Source organism: Idiotropiscis lumnitzeri, chromosome 18 (assembly GCF_059441095.1).
Source record: "Idiotropiscis lumnitzeri isolate Australia: NSW breed Sydney's pygmy pipehorse chromosome 18, RoL_Ilum_1.0, whole genome shotgun sequence".
Taxonomy (NCBI): domain Eukaryota; kingdom Metazoa; phylum Chordata; class Actinopteri; order Syngnathiformes; family Syngnathidae; genus Idiotropiscis; species Idiotropiscis lumnitzeri.
The window spans coordinates 12,668,280-12,685,288 of NC_142408.1; the positions used below are offsets into that span (position 1 = coordinate 12,668,280).

A 17,009-nucleotide genomic window follows, 5' to 3' on the forward strand; every position below is an offset into this window, starting at 1 on the left:
GGCACTTTGGTTTGCAAAGTTTTCAGCGCATTTGAAACAAAATTAAAAATAACTCCTCCAAGCACAAGCAGAAATATGGGATGGTTGGCTGACTTTTCTGGGAACGAGAGTCCTCGTTGCTGCTACTCTGTTTGGACACGAACAGTTGGACTCATGTTTATTTTGTGACGGGAGGATTAGAATTTTTTTTTTTTTTTTTTTTAAAGGACAGACGAAGCAAAAATTAAAGTAGGTTTTCGTCTGTCCCTATAATCGTCCCTAACTGGGTCAAGTACCGCGGGTATAAAATTTACATATTTGCACTCGGAGAAGAATGAACTCTTGCAATGCTGTTGCATGTACTGGCCCTTAAAAAAAGCATCTCGATAATATCCCATTTAATTACGCGAAGACCCGCGGCTATTAATTCGAAGCGGCGAATGTATGTTATGTACAAATCCGTTCTTATAACAACATTTTACTATTGTGGCTTTTACAGGTGTGTATTGTAGTCCGTAAATTACGATAAATGGATGTGAACTGGAAATTAGCCGGCTAATGAGCTTAAAATGTTGATGAATGATCAAAGCTCTATTATTTAAGATTGGGGAGGGGGCGGGGGGGGGGGGCTGTTTAGGGACTGGTGACACGCAAGGTCGGAAGCACTTTAAAAGGACAATGACTAAGAACGGAGGGAAGATGACAGAAAGGTGCCCAGGTCGAGAACGGAATAGCAAAATAGGACAAAATGACCATCTCTGGTAATATAAAGTTTTTTTTGTGGTTGAATGACAGCAGATGAATGCATTTTGTTTCAAAAACAAATTAACCTATAATGTCCACAAAAATGCTAAATATGCAAATAAAAATGTATTGCATAAAGTAGTTTTCTATTCCCTTCTCACAATTTATCGGTCCCTGGAGCACTCAGCCACTCTGTTCCTTCTCTCTCAGCATTCTACTGAAGGCTATGACACAATTAAGCAAGAAGAAAAACATTATGCGACATGCTTTTCTTCTAGGTTGCACTATTTGGCAGAGCTGGGCCAGGGCGGGGAGAGAAAGTGAATATGATAAAGCCATCGTGACTCTACGGCCGGAACGGAGTCTGTAAAGCAAAATAAAAGCTAATTTTGTGTCGACATCATTGATTGTTTTTAATATTTTAATAGTCATTTCATGTTAGATTTACCCCATACAAGCTAAATTTAACCAATCCACAATATATATATATACACATATATATATATATATATATATATATATGTATATATATATATATATATATATGTATATATATATGTATATATATATGTATATATATATATATATATATATATATGTATATGTATGTCAAGTGATTATTTTTTTAACTGATTAATCACAAAAAAATTCACATTTTTCAACCACTATTTTTTGCGACGCTTGGAACAGATATTTACTTGAATAATCTTGGAATTTATGCAAAATCACCAAATATGAAGTATATTTAGAATCAGAATTGGAATCATTCAAAGACTGTTCTAATAGCTTCCTTTGATTCTTGAATACAATCTAAATGGAGACATCTTTACAGGCATTTTTCCTCTAAACATTTCTCAAAACTGCTCACAAGCGCCACACTCCAGCAGTGTTGGTTTGCAAGGCCCAGTGGTAACTTGAGCACGGTGTTTTGTTCTGAGACTTGCTAAAGACGTACAGCTAATATGGCACAACATTTGCTAAGTATGCAAATTATTTATGAAGCAAATCAAACGGAATTAATTGAGTTAAAATATTTAACTGAGTTAAAAAATGTTGGATTAATCACCTGAGTTAAGAAAGAGACAGACAGTGTACAGACTTTGAAATGTGTTTAAGTCAAACATTTCAAATAAAGGAAGCTTTTTTTTTTTTACTGTATATTCTGTACAACGCCTGTTTTTGATAACTTGGCGAAGAGAAACAAAAGAAAATCAACATAATCTCTATATCTTTTTTGGCACAATGCCATCTCAGGGGTTCTAAAAGTAGCAAACCTATGTCGACAGAGTAAGAAGCACAAATATCTGTTTTCAGAACGTCTTCAGAAAAATAAATGCTGAAATAAAGAACAGATGACTGAAAAATCAATTTGAGTTACATCCCACAATTGGTGGTCTTTAGTTCTTTAACGAATTTGATGAATTGAAACAAAATACAATCTAATGACTAACAGCAAAACAAAAAACATAATGTAAATCAATATAAACCATTTTATTTTGAAAGTCTTTGTCGGAACTGCCACATTAGCGTGGGGTTGGCTTAATTTACCACGGTGAGATGGCCGTGCAGTTGCTGCGCGTTCCCGACAATTCGAAACGGGTTCTGTGGACGGTCAGCCGAAGGCAAGACAACCCACCGCAGTCCTATTCCGGACCCACTGGTGCAAAATAAGAACGGTAAGACAGAAGCAAACGTGCATTTGGCGGCCAGCTCGCGTGTCAAGCTGCGGGCAAACCGCCCAAAACAAAAACACTGGCGTTCGTTTTTGGCAAGAGGCGTCCACGCGCAATTGGTTGGTGTGGCGTCTGGCGGGGGAGGGGCCGTGGGCAGCAGCAGCAGCAGCAGCAGCAGCAGAAGAAGCAGCAGCAGACAACCTGAGACATATCCCCGTCTGCTGCTTTTTTTCTTCCTGCAGTATTTATGTGTCCGCTCTTTTGGACAGAACCTCTGTACTGCCACCCATTAATCCGGCCATTATTTGACTATTGTATGTTGTGTCTTAACAATCGAGAGTAAATCAAGCGAGCAACATGGCTGACGCTGGCCCTGCAGAACCTGCCTGCTCGTTTCTCAGTCACTGGGGATGATGTCTATAGATTTACCAATTTTCCCATGCTTTATATCTTTGCATTGGTTTTGGCAACCTTATTTCACCAAGCAAATGGAAGAAAAAAACAAGCAACCTCTGTCACAAAACAGAAACAAGTACTGCATGGGCATAATGTTATTGTCTGAGCATGACATGCTTTTGGATTTTGTTTTTTTTAAATGCATTGCAAAGGTCCAATGTTGGTTGCAACCGTTTCCCTTAGCCACCTTAGTAATTAATTTGAAACAAAGGTCAACTTGAAGTTGGATTCTGCAGGTAAACCAGTCTTGCTGCTGTCCTACAAGTTCACCCATAAAAAGTACAATAGTATTTTATGCAGTAATTTGGCATATTTACATAGCATATTGTAAGTCGCAACACATTTTTAGCTTCAAAATATTATGCATGAATTTGAAGATAAGCCTTTGTTACTGTTTCTTTTTAATCATTCTTCATTATCATGTCCTCGGTCATCGTCATACTCATTTTCTTCAGCAAGGTCATATTAGAAAAATACAGCAGCTATTGGAAGCACAGTACGCACAAGTACTGGATTTTAATTTGATTAAAGAATAATGTGCATTGAAATAACCATTACGTTGTCAAGATGGACCGGAAAGCTCTTCTAAGCATCAGCTGGACTTTGGATGCCACAGTCTGAGATACCTCAGAGGCCTCAATACCTTCAATTCTTAACAAGTCTATTGAAAATAATTTTCATGATAAGATGTTTATCATGTGACTTTACCTGTTTCACTCTCAGGTTGTATGAGAATGCCTAACTGTTCCCCAAGATAGATTCAAATTCAGGATTTTGAGTATTTGTTAATGTATTGCTGAGCACTATGAATTGTGTGACTTGACTTTATTTGCAAATGACATTACTCGTAAATGACAGAGGATCTTCTGAAGTAAAAAACAATCTATTTTGCGATGCTAGGTTACTCTTAACAATTTCCCCTGCATGAAGTGAACGAATTTATTCTTATCTAGGCTGTTAGTGTTCCCGTTGTAAAACATTTATTACATAGACAGGAAAATATTTATGTTGCATTGTAATATTCCGACTGTCAAACAGGTGGGAAGGGAAGGTAACCGCTGCATATTGAAACAAAAACTACTTAACCTCGTCAGCCATGTAATTGGAGAGGGATCATGAAGGTGTTTTCAGCGCGATACTGCCACCTTGTGGTGTTTTCTAGGCACTGCTGACATGGAATTGCTGGATGCTTTGTATACTTTGCAAAAGACAACCGAGGTGTATTAAGGTCACACTGAAAACAAAACAAAAGATAATGTTAAGAGAATAAAGTTAAAGGGAAAAAAAGTAGCAAGTTCAAGAGAAAAAAAATGTCACGTAGAATGTATTTATTTAGATTTTTTTATTTTTTTGGGGGGACAATGAGGAAAAAAAGGAAGCTGTATATATGTATATATATATTAGTGCTGTCAAGTGATTAATTTTTTTAACTAATTAATCACAAAAAATTCAATGATTAATCATGATTAATCACATTTTTTAACTACTATTTTTCGCGAAGCTTATAACAGATATTTACTTGTATAATATCTTGGAATTTATGTAAATTCACCAAATATGAATTATATTTAATTCAAAGACTGTTCTAATAGATTTCTTGGATTCTTGAATACGATCTAAATGGAGACATCTTTGCAGACATTTATTTTCTAAACATTTCTCAAAACTGCCCACAAGCGCCACGCTCCAGCAGTGTTGGTTTGCAAGGCCCAGTGGTAACTTAAACACAGTGTTTTGTTCTGAGACGTGCTAAAGACAGTTAATATGGCACAATATTTTCAAAGTATGCAAATTATTTTTTATCAAACTGACTTAACTGAGTTAAAATATTTAACTGAGTTAAATTTTTTATCACCCGAGTTAATGCTTTAATTTTGACAGCCCTAATATATATATATATGTATATATATATATACACATACATAAAACACAATACCATGTTAGCTCTTCTCAAGTTACCACTGAGCCTCTGAGCCTTGCAAACCAACATTGCTGGAGTGTGCTGCTTACAACGAAATGTACTGTATAGGTTTTGAGAATTGTTTCTTGGAACAATTCCTGAAAAGATGACTCCATTTAGATTATATTCAAGGATCAAAGAAGGCTATTACAACATTAACAAATTAATCGGAAAAACGTCTGTAATTAATTGGGATTAGTTACATTTTTTTTCTCCTATTTTTTTATGAAGCTTTTAACAGGTATTTATGCGAACGATATCTTGTAATTAATGTAAAATCACCAAATATGAAGTGGATTTTAAATCAAAGGTGGTTCTAATAGCTTTCTTTGATTCTGGAAATTTTCTAAAAGGAGAAATCTTTGCAGGCATTTTTCTTGGAAACATTTCTCAAAACTACCCACAAGCACCATACTCCAGCAGTGATGGTTTGCAAGACTCCGTGGAAACTTGAGCAGGGTGCTTTGTTGTGAGATGATGTGGAAAAGATGTACAGCTTATATAGTACAATATTTGCTCAGTATGCAAATTATTTTTTGGAATAAATCAGACTCAGTTAACGGAGTCAAAATAATTAACTGAGATAAAAAAAAATAGATTAATATCGCCAGTCAATGCTTCAATTGAGAGAGAGAGAAAATGCAGATATTAAAATAAAAACAGATTTTGGCTCTAAAATTAGTGATTCGTTTTGAAAAAAAAATAGAATCAAAATCGGGAACTCAAAATCGAATTGAGTTAGGGTTTGAGTGAATGTATTTGTATATGTGTATATATGCACCTATGAAATGAAAACTAGAAAAAAAGTTTATCCAGTCATATTAAAATAACATATCAAGACATTAACGATAATCATTGACCAGATGTGCTGTAAAGACTGCCCAGTTCATCCCTGATGTTGATGAATTGGGGGAAAAAAATTTGCTCAAATAACAACCACTGTTGATCATTTGAGAACAACGCAAACCATTTTTTGCACACCCGTGTTTATGCCAACACTTCCTCTTCCCTTCTGCGTCAAAATCACAAAAATAATTAAGAAAAAAGTCAAGCATATTTTGCGTTCATCCACATAGAGAGGACTTTTCATTGTTCTTATCCAGCCTTGAGTTTACTTTAAACCACCGCCTAACCCGATGCACTTTTGAACTCATTGACTGAATTCATTTTTTTTCCCTCCCTATTATTGCGACTTTATCCAACAAAAGGAGCTGTACTGCATTTGAGTAATCGAAACCACTTGCTGGACGGAGGTAATAGTGTGTAACCCAGCATGTTGGGATTTTTTTTTTTTTTGACACGACCACATAAATCTTGTCATTGTTCGGCTTTGGCAGAGGTCCACATTCATTTTTTCACATCTAATATTAAAAAACTCGATTCTTGAGGTTTGCTCGCTGTTTAGAATAGACGCCTGCTCTCCGGTTTCAATGCCGCACAAGATGACATTGAGCCGTTTCTGTCCAGAACAACTCTGCCCCACGACAACAGATGACTAATCACACGTTGCCCGGGGCAACAAGACAGGAGCAAAATCACCACCAGCTGCAGCCAAACACAGCAAAATACCTCTTGTGTTTCTAGAAGGTTGGTTGCCACTGCAGGTAACCAGCTGGCTTCAACATATTTCAGTGGAAAATGTCTGCCGTGGCATCGCTACTGCTACTGTTGTTGTTGCGGTCACGCTACAAAGTCGTGGTCATGAGTCAAAACTCTTCAGATTATTATGACACCATATCACTTAGTTCAAAGTCGTATCCTGTTTTTTGTTTTCCTGTCCACTTTTTTACATCCCCCCTCGACAGAAGAACAACTTGGAGTAATTTATACATGTGTAATTTAATAGCACTTGTTTGTGGTGACTTTTTAGTCTCTGAGCTTGCCATAAAAACATTCAAATAACAACTTAAATGAACTAATGCTTTCCATGTGACTTTTTCTCCTTGAATGACTTTGCAAATCCTCTTCAGCTGGAGGGGACACCTGAGAAGGAGGCAGATTTGTATTCGACTTGATTTGAATGTCAGTGCCCATGCGTATCGTCATTAATTGCTTTTACCATGCTTCTTTTCACTTTTAGCTCCTTTTAAGAATTCGATGTGTTACGTAAGATACCCCTTGGGGATAAATAATACAAAAGGGACTCCCTCTCCGGACTCAAGTCTCGTGTTCCAAACTTGAAAGCTTTACTAAGAACTTGCAGGCTCGATTAGAACACTTCTTGATGCCACTTTTGCAACTCATCCCGGTTAAGTTTCATTCCAGGCGACAACATACACACTTTTAGTTGACTTCTGTTTGATACACGTGTTGTTGTTGAAGAATTGGCAAGGATTTGCGGTTCATTGGTTTCACTCAAATATCACTTAGGATATCCAGTGTTGTAATAAAAGTGGTGCTGTGAAGCGATTACATTTCTTTAATTTGCTAGTCTAAAAAAAATTCTGTAATTAATTGCGATTAATCAAATTTTTTCGACAATTTTCTTGTGGCGCTTTTAACAGGTATTTACTTGAATAAGCGCTTTGTTACAGCTACAGCTGTTTTGAAATGCGCTATACAACTGTAGTTGTATTGTATTGTAATATCTTGTAAATTAATGTAAAATCACCAAATATGAAGTGTATTTTAAATCAAAGACTATTCTAATAGCTTTCTTTAATCCTTGAATATGAGCTAAATCAGGCGTGGGCAAACTACAGCCCGGGGGCCACATGTGGCCCGTTAAACGTTTTAATCCGGCCTGCCGAACTTGAAAAAAATGTAATGAATAAACCTTGTTAATGTTTTATTTTCAAAATACAGTGGTTTTTCAAAGACATATATTTTTGTAGTGCTTTTGTTCACTTTCATTTAAAATTAAATGTATTTTTTTTTCTCCAATGAAGCAAGGCTACCAAAACACTCCATCCATCTGCTCCTGGTCCGGCCCCTCGGTCAAATTTTAGAACCCATTGTGGCCCGCCAATCAAAAAGTTTGCCCACCCCTTATCTAAATGGAGTCATCATTACAGGAATTTTTCTTCCGTCGTTTTTTTTTCTTTCTCAAAACTTATACAGTGCATTTCGTTGAAAACTGCACACTCCAGCAGTGTTGGTTTGCAAGACCGAGTGGTAACTTAACTTGTTTTTGTTCTAAGATGATGTGATAAAGATGCACAGCTAATATGGTACAGTGTTTGAATTTGACTTTGCAAGATTTGCAAATTAATCTTTGAAGTAAATAAAACTGAGTTAAATTAGTTAAAATATTTAATATTGTGAACTTTTTTTAAACATGTAATCTTGAGTTAACACTTTAATTTTGACAGCCCTTATTAAAAAGATATTGTCTAACAAAGATGTCACCGTTGAGAATGTAATCGACAGAAGAATTGATTGTTGGGTAATTGTAATTTGAAGCCATTTAGGGAAGCTAACTAGTGTTTTGACACTCAAATTAATACAATACAATACTTTTTTTTATTTATATAAAATAACTTGAATTTTACAGTCTGTGCATTCTCATTTCTTTTTTTTTATACTGCAATAGAATTAAATCATTAGACTGAACAAGAGCTGTGTTTGAATGTCCGTTGGAACGGCTCTGTGGAGTTGGTATGCTCTCCTGTGTGGGGGTTTTCTCCGGGTACTCCACCGTCATTCCCAAGACTGAAAAGTACAGGAAATTTGAATAACGTTCTATGAAGAGATGGAAATTTGACAACTGGGGAATTAACCATTACAAAAATAGTAGATGTCAATCAAATAGTCTGTAATTTTTTTTTCTTGTATGAAACATTATGTATAATTTATTGCAAACCAATATAACATATAACGTCAAAATATTTTTAATTTGATGTCATTGGCTCAAGTATGATTTCTCTGCATTTTGTTTTGCGGTAAAATTTCTGTTGTGATTGGCGCCTGTTTGACGGCTTGCGCTGTGATTTACCCTCACAGGTCTGGTCTGGATTTACTTGCAGCCCAAGAACAGCCGGAATCCTGCAAACCCAGAATGCTTAACATCTAATGACGGAAAAATGTAAGTACTGCCAAATCATTTGTAACAACTGAAGAAATATAGAGGTACAATTAATTGATCGATTTAATCGACAACTGAACGATTGTCAAATTAATCGGTCAATGGTTTTCATAATTAATCGTTTAGATGCCTTGTTAAATGGAAAATTGTCCAAATCCTCAGAATTTCAGCTCCTGTAGTCTAACATTTCTTCCCATTTTCTGACATGTTCCGGACCAAACTAGTTACTGAATCATAATTTGTTTGTGCATTTTTTTGCAATGTCAATTTGAAGTAATGTCCTGTTTTGTTTTTTGTTTTTCTTTTAGTAATGGGGTGGCAATCAAAACATTTTTTAAAATAACAGATGAATCAATTATTAAAATAATTGTTAGTTGCTGGCCTCAATCAATCTTTTACTATCTGTAGTTTGAAGGTGCACAAAGAACTCCTTTCACACTGCCTATGAAATCCTGGAATTTTTCACATTGAAAATATTGTTAATGTTAAACCAGACGCTGGCGGCAAGACTCTGGTGAATAAATGCCAACTCTACTGTTACAACTTTGCAGTGAACAATTAAAAAGGAATGAAATGGTTCTTCAGAGTAACATTGTTATTTTTTTTTTTTGTGTGCGGGTAAAAAGTGGATCCATAAGTGGATTTTTGTTGTTGCTAAAATGTTCTCCTTTCTGAATGATTGGATTTAAATATTGATAAATACAAATTTCCCTAGGCTATATTACTACATAAGAGTTTAAAGAATGTTCCTTCAACCAATATGCTCTATGTACCCCCACAGGTTTAAACACATATTCGATTTAATATTGCACTTTGTGGAATTTGAATTAAAGGATTTATGAAATGTATTCAGGTTACAATCAATGACGACTCACCTATTTTCTGGGTTTGGTCATGTGACGTTAGCAAGCTGAGTCTTTTACGCACTGCGATGTCATTTTCAGTCAAAATGAGATAAATGAAAACCGGTGGATTTGGCTGGATAATTTATATACCACATAAGAACATATTGTTAGGAAATGTTTTCACTTGACTTCCTCTTTAATAAGATTAATCTACAATGGTTTGTCTGCTGAGCTTTTCTTTTCTCTTTCATATGCTGGCTTTGATTACACGGTGGTGTGTGCTGCTACATGTGCTTGGACATGTTTTACGATTAAACGATTCAGCAATAATACAGTGAAAGGTGTTGTCTAATGCAACATATTTTTAATATAATTCGTATCATATCGTATAATTTGGAGGCTTTAACGCCCACCACTTGTAAGCACGGTGCAGTCATGTGTGGGGATTGTGCACGTTCTTGTAATTTGTTGTGTTCTCCAGTAAAGTTCACCAAGATTCCGATTTTATCTTCGAGGCTCACATTGTGCTAAATCAAGCTATTAACATTTGGAAATGTGATTATTTGTACCGTATGTTCTGCTCCTTTTTTTTTTTCTTTTTTCAGCCTTGGAACATTTTGCATTGTAGCTTTGTAGCTGGGCAGCCTGGCTGCCTCCCTGCCTCCAGATGAATGAAGAGCACTCCGGATCACAGAGACACTGCTGATACAGGTCCTACGTTATTGAAATTTTCCGTTTGCATCAGCGTGACTCTTTAGCTCTTATAAGAAATATGCGGAAGGCATTCGATTTTCCATCTACTATGCAGTCATTTACAGTATATTGCATTGCTGTTAAAACAAAATATTATGTAATAAATAGGATTGTGTTTAATGAGTTGTGTTTTTTGGGGTTTTTTTTTTTGGCTTGTTGACTCTGCTGTGACGTTGCTTCTCCTCAGGGCATGCAGGTGTTTCTGCAAATATGATGAAGAAAAAAAATCCTAATAAGTGAGTCACCACACTTTTCGTCCTACTTGAGAGTATCAAATGCACCGCAAATGACTGTTTTGTTTCTCACCCCCGCTGAAGGAAACATAAGAGCAATCTGGGCCCAACTACCAAAGTTCTGTCACAGCCACGACGCAACATTGTCGGCTGCAGGATCCAACACATCTGGAAGGACGGAAGTGGGCATGTAGTATGGAAAGGGACCGTTCTTGACCAGGTAGGAAATACTGCTTCAAAATGGTGAGCTTTTTTTCTTTACATTTTTATTATTATGACTATTTCTAGCTTCTGAATGATATGCCTGCAACTGGTGTGATTAGAGAGAAAATTTTAGCCTCACTTGTAATGTTCCCAACTAGTGTTGGAATTTGGAATGGTGATTCAAGTATACACTCACCTTCAAAAGTATTGGAGCAGCATGGCCAAGTTCTTTATTGTATAGCATTTATGAAAAGATGAATATGACACGAGATAAACGCGTCACAATTTTTTTCCCGGGTATTTACATTGCGATCTAACACATAACTTTATTTAGCATCTTTTGTTTGAATCGGCTCAGTGTTCGGTCATGTGACTGACAGATATGTCATGTTGCCTACATTTGTCCTCTCACATGAATTATTCGGCAGTAATGCGTTCTCTCAATTTCAGGTTTTCATTTTTTGTTTGTTTTAAGAGGTGAGAGTGAGGTACATCTACATCTGAGGGGGCATACAAAAATTGGCCATTTGGGAAGTCCCAAATAAGAAAACACTTCCGACTGCCCGATTATGGAAAAAAATAATAATCCGCATTATTTTGCTATGACTGTCTCATGACTGGGGCGGCACGGTGGGCCGACTGGTTAGCACGATGGCCTCACAGTGAGAGACAGCATCGGTCGTGGCTATCTGGTGTGGAGTTTGCATGTTCTCCCCGTGCCTGCGTGGGTTTCCTCCGGGTACTCCGGTTTCCTCCCACATTCCAAAAACATGCATGGCAGGTCGATTGAACACTCTAAATTGCCCCTAGGTATGAGTGTGAGCGCGGATGGTTGTTCGTCGACGTATGCCCTGTGATTGGCTGGCAACCAGTTCAGGGTGAACCCCGCCTACTGCCCGAAGATAACTGGGATAGGCTCCAGAACCCCCTGCGACCCTAGTGAGGAGAAGCGGTACAGAAAATGATGGATGGATGAATCAAGTACTCCTTTGTCTATATTTTGTATTCCGCAGTGAATTGAAATATGCAGTTTTGTGGTATTAATACAACCCTTATTATGTGGATAAGTGGATCTACGTCAGAAAATGAACTTTTGTATATGTTCAGGCGTTTTTAAAAATTATATGGGTCCCATCCAGTCCAAATTTTTAAAAGGTGGCGTTTTCTTTCTCACCCAACCAGGTGCCTGTGAATCCCTCTCTTTATCTGATAAAGTACGATGGCTTTGACTGCGTGTACGGTCTGGAGCTCCATAAAGATGAGAGGGTTCAAGGACTGGAGGTGCTTCCTGACCGGCTGGGTAAGTGTAAACGACGCTCCAGATCAAATTTGCTGAGCACATCAAGGCTGCATGTCCGCACCACTTTCACATTTTCACCATCCCTGCGACTTTTTGGGTTCATTTTTTTTTAATAAGGAATTGATTGACTAATCCTGGGAATATTTGTTTTGTAATTCCTTTTTGGGATAACATTTTTAATTTGAGAAAAGTATGACTCATGAATTATGTAGAATAGAATTAAAGATGCATTTAAATGACAATATTTAGTTAGTGCCCAGTCTCTACTGAATGTATACCGTCCACACGCACACACACACGCAGCCTTGTATAAATGCCTTTGTGGGGTCACAAGACATGACACCGCCTCGGTCCCCAACATGTAGCTTATACAAACACACTGTTCATTTCTTGTGCTGTGTCAATTTTGAGACGGTGCCGTTTGTGTAAATGTCATTCATGTTTGACTGTATGATGGCATTTGATCTACCTTGTTATCATCATTCATAACTTGACAACTGATCTGCCAAATGCGCACTTTTTTCCCACACTTACTCAAACAATGATTCACCACAATTATTACTTCAGTGATTTTCACTAGATTGCTACCATTCAAACGAAACAAGAGCCCAGCCGTTGATTGCATGTCCGAAATGCTACGTTTCGACATGCTCTCACTCACAAAGTGTGTGATGCGGGATAGCTGTGCTGTTAGCGCACCATTCACAGATGAGAAGCGCAGCCCAAGAAACATTTTTGGGTTTGAAACATTCCTCCAAATAAACACTGCTGAACCCTTAAGCATGTGTTTTTATTTAAAGGTATTTGCTTTGTGAACTTCTCTCGTGCAAAACCGTTCGCATCTGCATAACTTCTTGCAAAGCAGCTGATTAATTTCATTAATTTATTTATTTTTCCTCAATTCATGCAGCCAAATCCCGGCTGACAGATGTCAATCTAGCGGATACAATGATAGGCAAGGCGGTGGAACATATGTTTGAGACGGAGGAAGGTCCAAAGGAGGAATGGCGGGGAATGGTGCTGGCCCGGGCTCCCATCATGACCACCTGGTTTTATATCACATATGAGAAAGACCCCGTCCTTTACATGTACCAACTGCTGGATGACTTTAAAGAAGGAGACCTACGCATCATGCCTGACTCGAGTGAGTGCAATTTGGTTTGGAGGTAATTTGGTGTTATTTTTTTTTTGTTTTTTTTAATTTTATCGGACTACATCCAAAATGTCTGATATTGGCACACGTGCGTAGCCCACGTGATCAAAACAACCTGTAAAGGAGCTAATGAAAGCAGTCTGGGAGACACCATATTTATTTAAAAAATATTGATGTTTGTGGTAAAAATAATAAATAAATCAGTGGGGACACTTAGCGACATCGTCGAGTGCGCATGACATGCATGCACAAGCTCGGGGCAGAGAGGTGTCTAGGAAATACATCTACCAGCGTTATGTATTCAGTATACAAAAATTTTTTTTTTTACTGTATTCCATTACAGTTGCAGAAAAAATGTACTAATCTGATTCGAGGTGCATTTAATTAAAATGTGGATTATATTTTTCCACGGTTTCCAAACTTCTCTCCTCTCCGGTTGACAAATTTACAAACTGGTCATGTGGAAAGGTTTGAAAAACTTTATGAAGTTACTAAATCGACTGCAGGTGCACAGACTTCCTCCAGCATTCCAAAACCAGGCATATTAAACAGCCATAAAATGGAAAATAAAACTGAGAAATGTATCAAAATAAACAGATTTTTTTTTTTTTGGGTATGAATTTCTGGTATTCAAGTAATCCAAAAGTAATTAAATGTATTCAAGTTACATTCATATTACGGCAATTTGATTACATTAAAAACTGCATCTTTCCATTTAACTGTCAGTTGCACCTCATGTTTAATAAATAATAAATAAATGGGCCATAAATTTTCCTACCTACCGTTGCTGACTATTGTTCGTTTAACAGTATCATTTGATCAAGTGTCTTCTAACAATTCATATTAAAAAATATATATATATTACAGCATGCATCATTCCTGCTCATATGGTATCGGACGATATCAGAATTACTCTAGGCTGCAATATTGGTCTCAGTCCCTGCCAGATGATTTTGCCTTAACTTTTTCCGTCATTCCTTCTTTTTTTTTTTGTAGACGACAGCGTGCCAGCTGAGAGGGAGCCAGGTGAGGTGGTGGACAGTCTGGTGGGCAAACAGGTGGAGTACGCCAAAGAGGACGGAGGCAAACGAACAGGCATGGTCATCCACCAGGTGGAGGCCAAGCCGTCCGTATACTTCATCAAGTTTGACGACGACCATCTCATTTATGTCTACGACCTGGTGAAAACGTCCTAAGACTTTGCAGACATCCTGACCCCATTCTCCCTGGACACAAACGAAACAGCAGCCACGCACACGTCGACACATGTGACACCTGACGCCTGATTCTGTACACGCTCTGCAGATCCTTAAGGACTAAAGCGCCGGGAGATCTTTTCAAGACATGAAGTCATGATACACTTGTTTGAAAAAAAACAAGTTGGCAATTATGAATGGATTGTAATTCTGGCTTAACTACTTTGGAAAACAATTTAATTGAGAGAAAAATGTCAAAGAAGTCAATTGATTTCCATGTGGTGAGGTAGGTAGCAATGTAGCAACATGGTTGGTAATGCTTTGTCAACTAACACGCTTCAAGAACCCCAATTTGACAAAAGCATTCAAAAAATAGACACGATGTATACGAGGACATGAAGCTTGACACTGAGACATCCTCACCCTTATTTGTCACTGGCTTGTATTAATGACCATATATGGATGCCCATTTTCTTATTTTAAAGCCCATGAAAAGAACAATAATGGCGGTATAACCAAGCCCGCAACCGTGTTAACTACTTTGGTTTCTAACTTACTTGACACTCTAAATCTAGTCGTTACTTTCAGTTATTTGCACGTCCATGTTATGATTTTCACCCTTTTGAAAGCTCTTAATTTTATGAACTGTTTTCTTTTTTTTCTCTTTTATTTTAAATATTTATAGAATCTTTGTTTGCACCCATCATCCCATAATTTCAAGATATCCTTTGACTTTCAAGTACGTTTTACATTTGACCAAACTAATTGGAATATACACATCAGAATTTTTTTTAAAATTCATTTTGTTGCCCTTTCCTGTCCGAAATGAGCTTTTATCAACCAGTGATCCTTAAATGAACCCGTGGCCGGTGTAGTAGTTTCACACGCGAGAGAACAGGAACTTAGTTGTTGAGGATGACAATTGATAATATCAGAACTGGAGATATCCCAATCAACAAAAAGCAAGGTTTTGTACAGAACGAAGCAAAATACGTTGAATAACATTGGACTTAAAAAAAAAAAAGGAAAAAAAAGACTTCATAACTGAAGATTCATTCAAGATAAATGAAACCCTCAAGATGTCTGCAGATGAAAACTGTGATTTAAAAAAAAAAAAAAAAAAATGGGAATTTTATTTTCCAGATTTTTTATTGCCAAGCTGCTTCTTGATGTGGATTTTTTTTTTTTTTGGTTTCTTTTACAGTAAGTGTTGCAGACAGTGTTTATGATTTCACTAAAGCCTTTGCCTAATGCGTTTGTGTACTAGCTCAAACTTTGATGGAGTTTAAAAACAAAACAAAAGTTTGTATTTGTGTAGTATAGTTTGTGACTTACACACTTATTATTATTATGATACTATGATTATGATCATATCTGCGCTTCCTCCAGTTAAACATGTTTGAAAACTGTTATGCATTCTTGGTGTTGAAATTCAAGGGGAACAATTTTGTTGCACCTTGAAGGAAACGTTAAGATGACATCCAATATTCTCTGGGACAGTTGTCGGAAGATGATTTGAGTGAAAGAAAACGGAGTCGAGCATAATCAATGTGACGTGTTTTGAGTAATCGAAAACGGATTCCACCTCATGTCCATGGCTACGCTTAAACCAGACACTTGTGTTTCAGTTTATTTTTATTCGCAGCATGGAAAATAAGACTCTGAGTGATGTTGGTGTGATGTTGTGTTGGCCAGCTCCACACTATGAGTACAGAAGATAGTTGGTTGTATTACTGTATGTACGGTAGGTGACACATTGATCCTCAGTCCAAGGAATGTTTCTTTCCATATCATTTTGTTGGGTTCACTCACAGCGGAAGGTTTCCCATAAACACGGACTTTTTTTATTTTTCACCTTTGTCCATCATTCCTACCACCAATAATGTTGTATAGCTGAAAGTCTCAAACGAGTCTGGATAGTTGTAATTATATAATAATTACTCTGTAACTATTCTGTAATTACTTAAAAAGGCAAACTAACATTCTATGTATGGTTTTGGGATATGTTTTGAGGTCTAAAAAGATGGTTTTGTTTTCAAATGCAAAAATGTATGAGAGGCAAAGAAAATGTTGAAAGCCATTGGGGACGACCTGGCTGAATGCATGTACAAATGAGATTGCAAGTGTCAAACCTTCAGTTTGTGTACTTCCTGTGATGTAGATAGTTGTCGAAGCAGATAGATGACATTTATTGTTCATAACTGCAAAAAAAAGAGACTCAATCATTTAAGTGCATATAGTTACGTTTTTCAAGACAGAGAGGTATAATCTCAAAACGCAGTTTTAGTTAACACAATTTGGCCCCAAGTTGTCCAAATAATTTTCTTTCATTTTGCAGTTACTGATTATTGTTGTCGGAATGACATGGCTTTTTCTATCATCCTGCCTTGTATTGTTTTTTTTTTTTTTTGTATGATTAAACATCTATGTTAATTTTTAGTGTTCATGAAAGGCTGTAGTTTGTGGTCTTCCACAAATGTTTTTTGTTT

At 36.9% G+C, this 17,009-nt stretch overlaps 1 protein-coding gene across 2 annotated transcripts; it reads left to right on the top strand.

The window, feature by feature from the left end:
- Positions 1–2,254: 2,254 nt before the first annotated feature.
- Positions 2,255–16,959, top strand: LOC148319565 (spindlin-Z-like). 2 transcript variants are annotated; one of them, XM_088281214.1, is made up of 8 exons: positions 2,255–2,399; positions 8,755–8,836; positions 10,287–10,392; positions 10,622–10,670; positions 10,752–10,887; positions 12,054–12,171; positions 13,082–13,315; positions 14,321–16,959. In XM_088281214.1, exons 3-8 carry the CDS (start codon positions 10,353–10,355, stop codon positions 14,518–14,520), a joined length of 777 nt encoding a protein of 258 aa, XP_088137340.1. In that variant the 5' UTR covers positions 2,255–2,399; positions 8,755–8,836; positions 10,287–10,352; the 3' UTR covers positions 14,521–16,959. The 2 variants fall into 2 exon arrangements, with proteins under 2 accessions (XP_088137340.1, XP_088137341.1); XM_088281215.1 differs by having other exon boundaries at positions 10,310–10,392.
- Positions 16,960–17,009: the final 50 nt, after the last annotated feature.

Bases quoted from the DNA above. Each gene is read 5' to 3' on its own strand.
- LOC148319565 (XM_088281214.1), top strand. From the start codon at position 10,353: ATGAAGAGCACTCCGGATCACAGAGACACTGCTGATACAG. The intron at 10,671-10,751 runs GTGAGTCACCAC...CCCCCGCTGAAG, and splicing joins AAGAAAAAAAATCCTAATAA to GAAACATAAGAGCAATCTGG. The intron at 12,172-13,081 runs GTAAGTGTAAAC...CAATTCATGCAG, and splicing joins GGTGCTTCCTGACCGGCTGG to CCAAATCCCGGCTGACAGAT.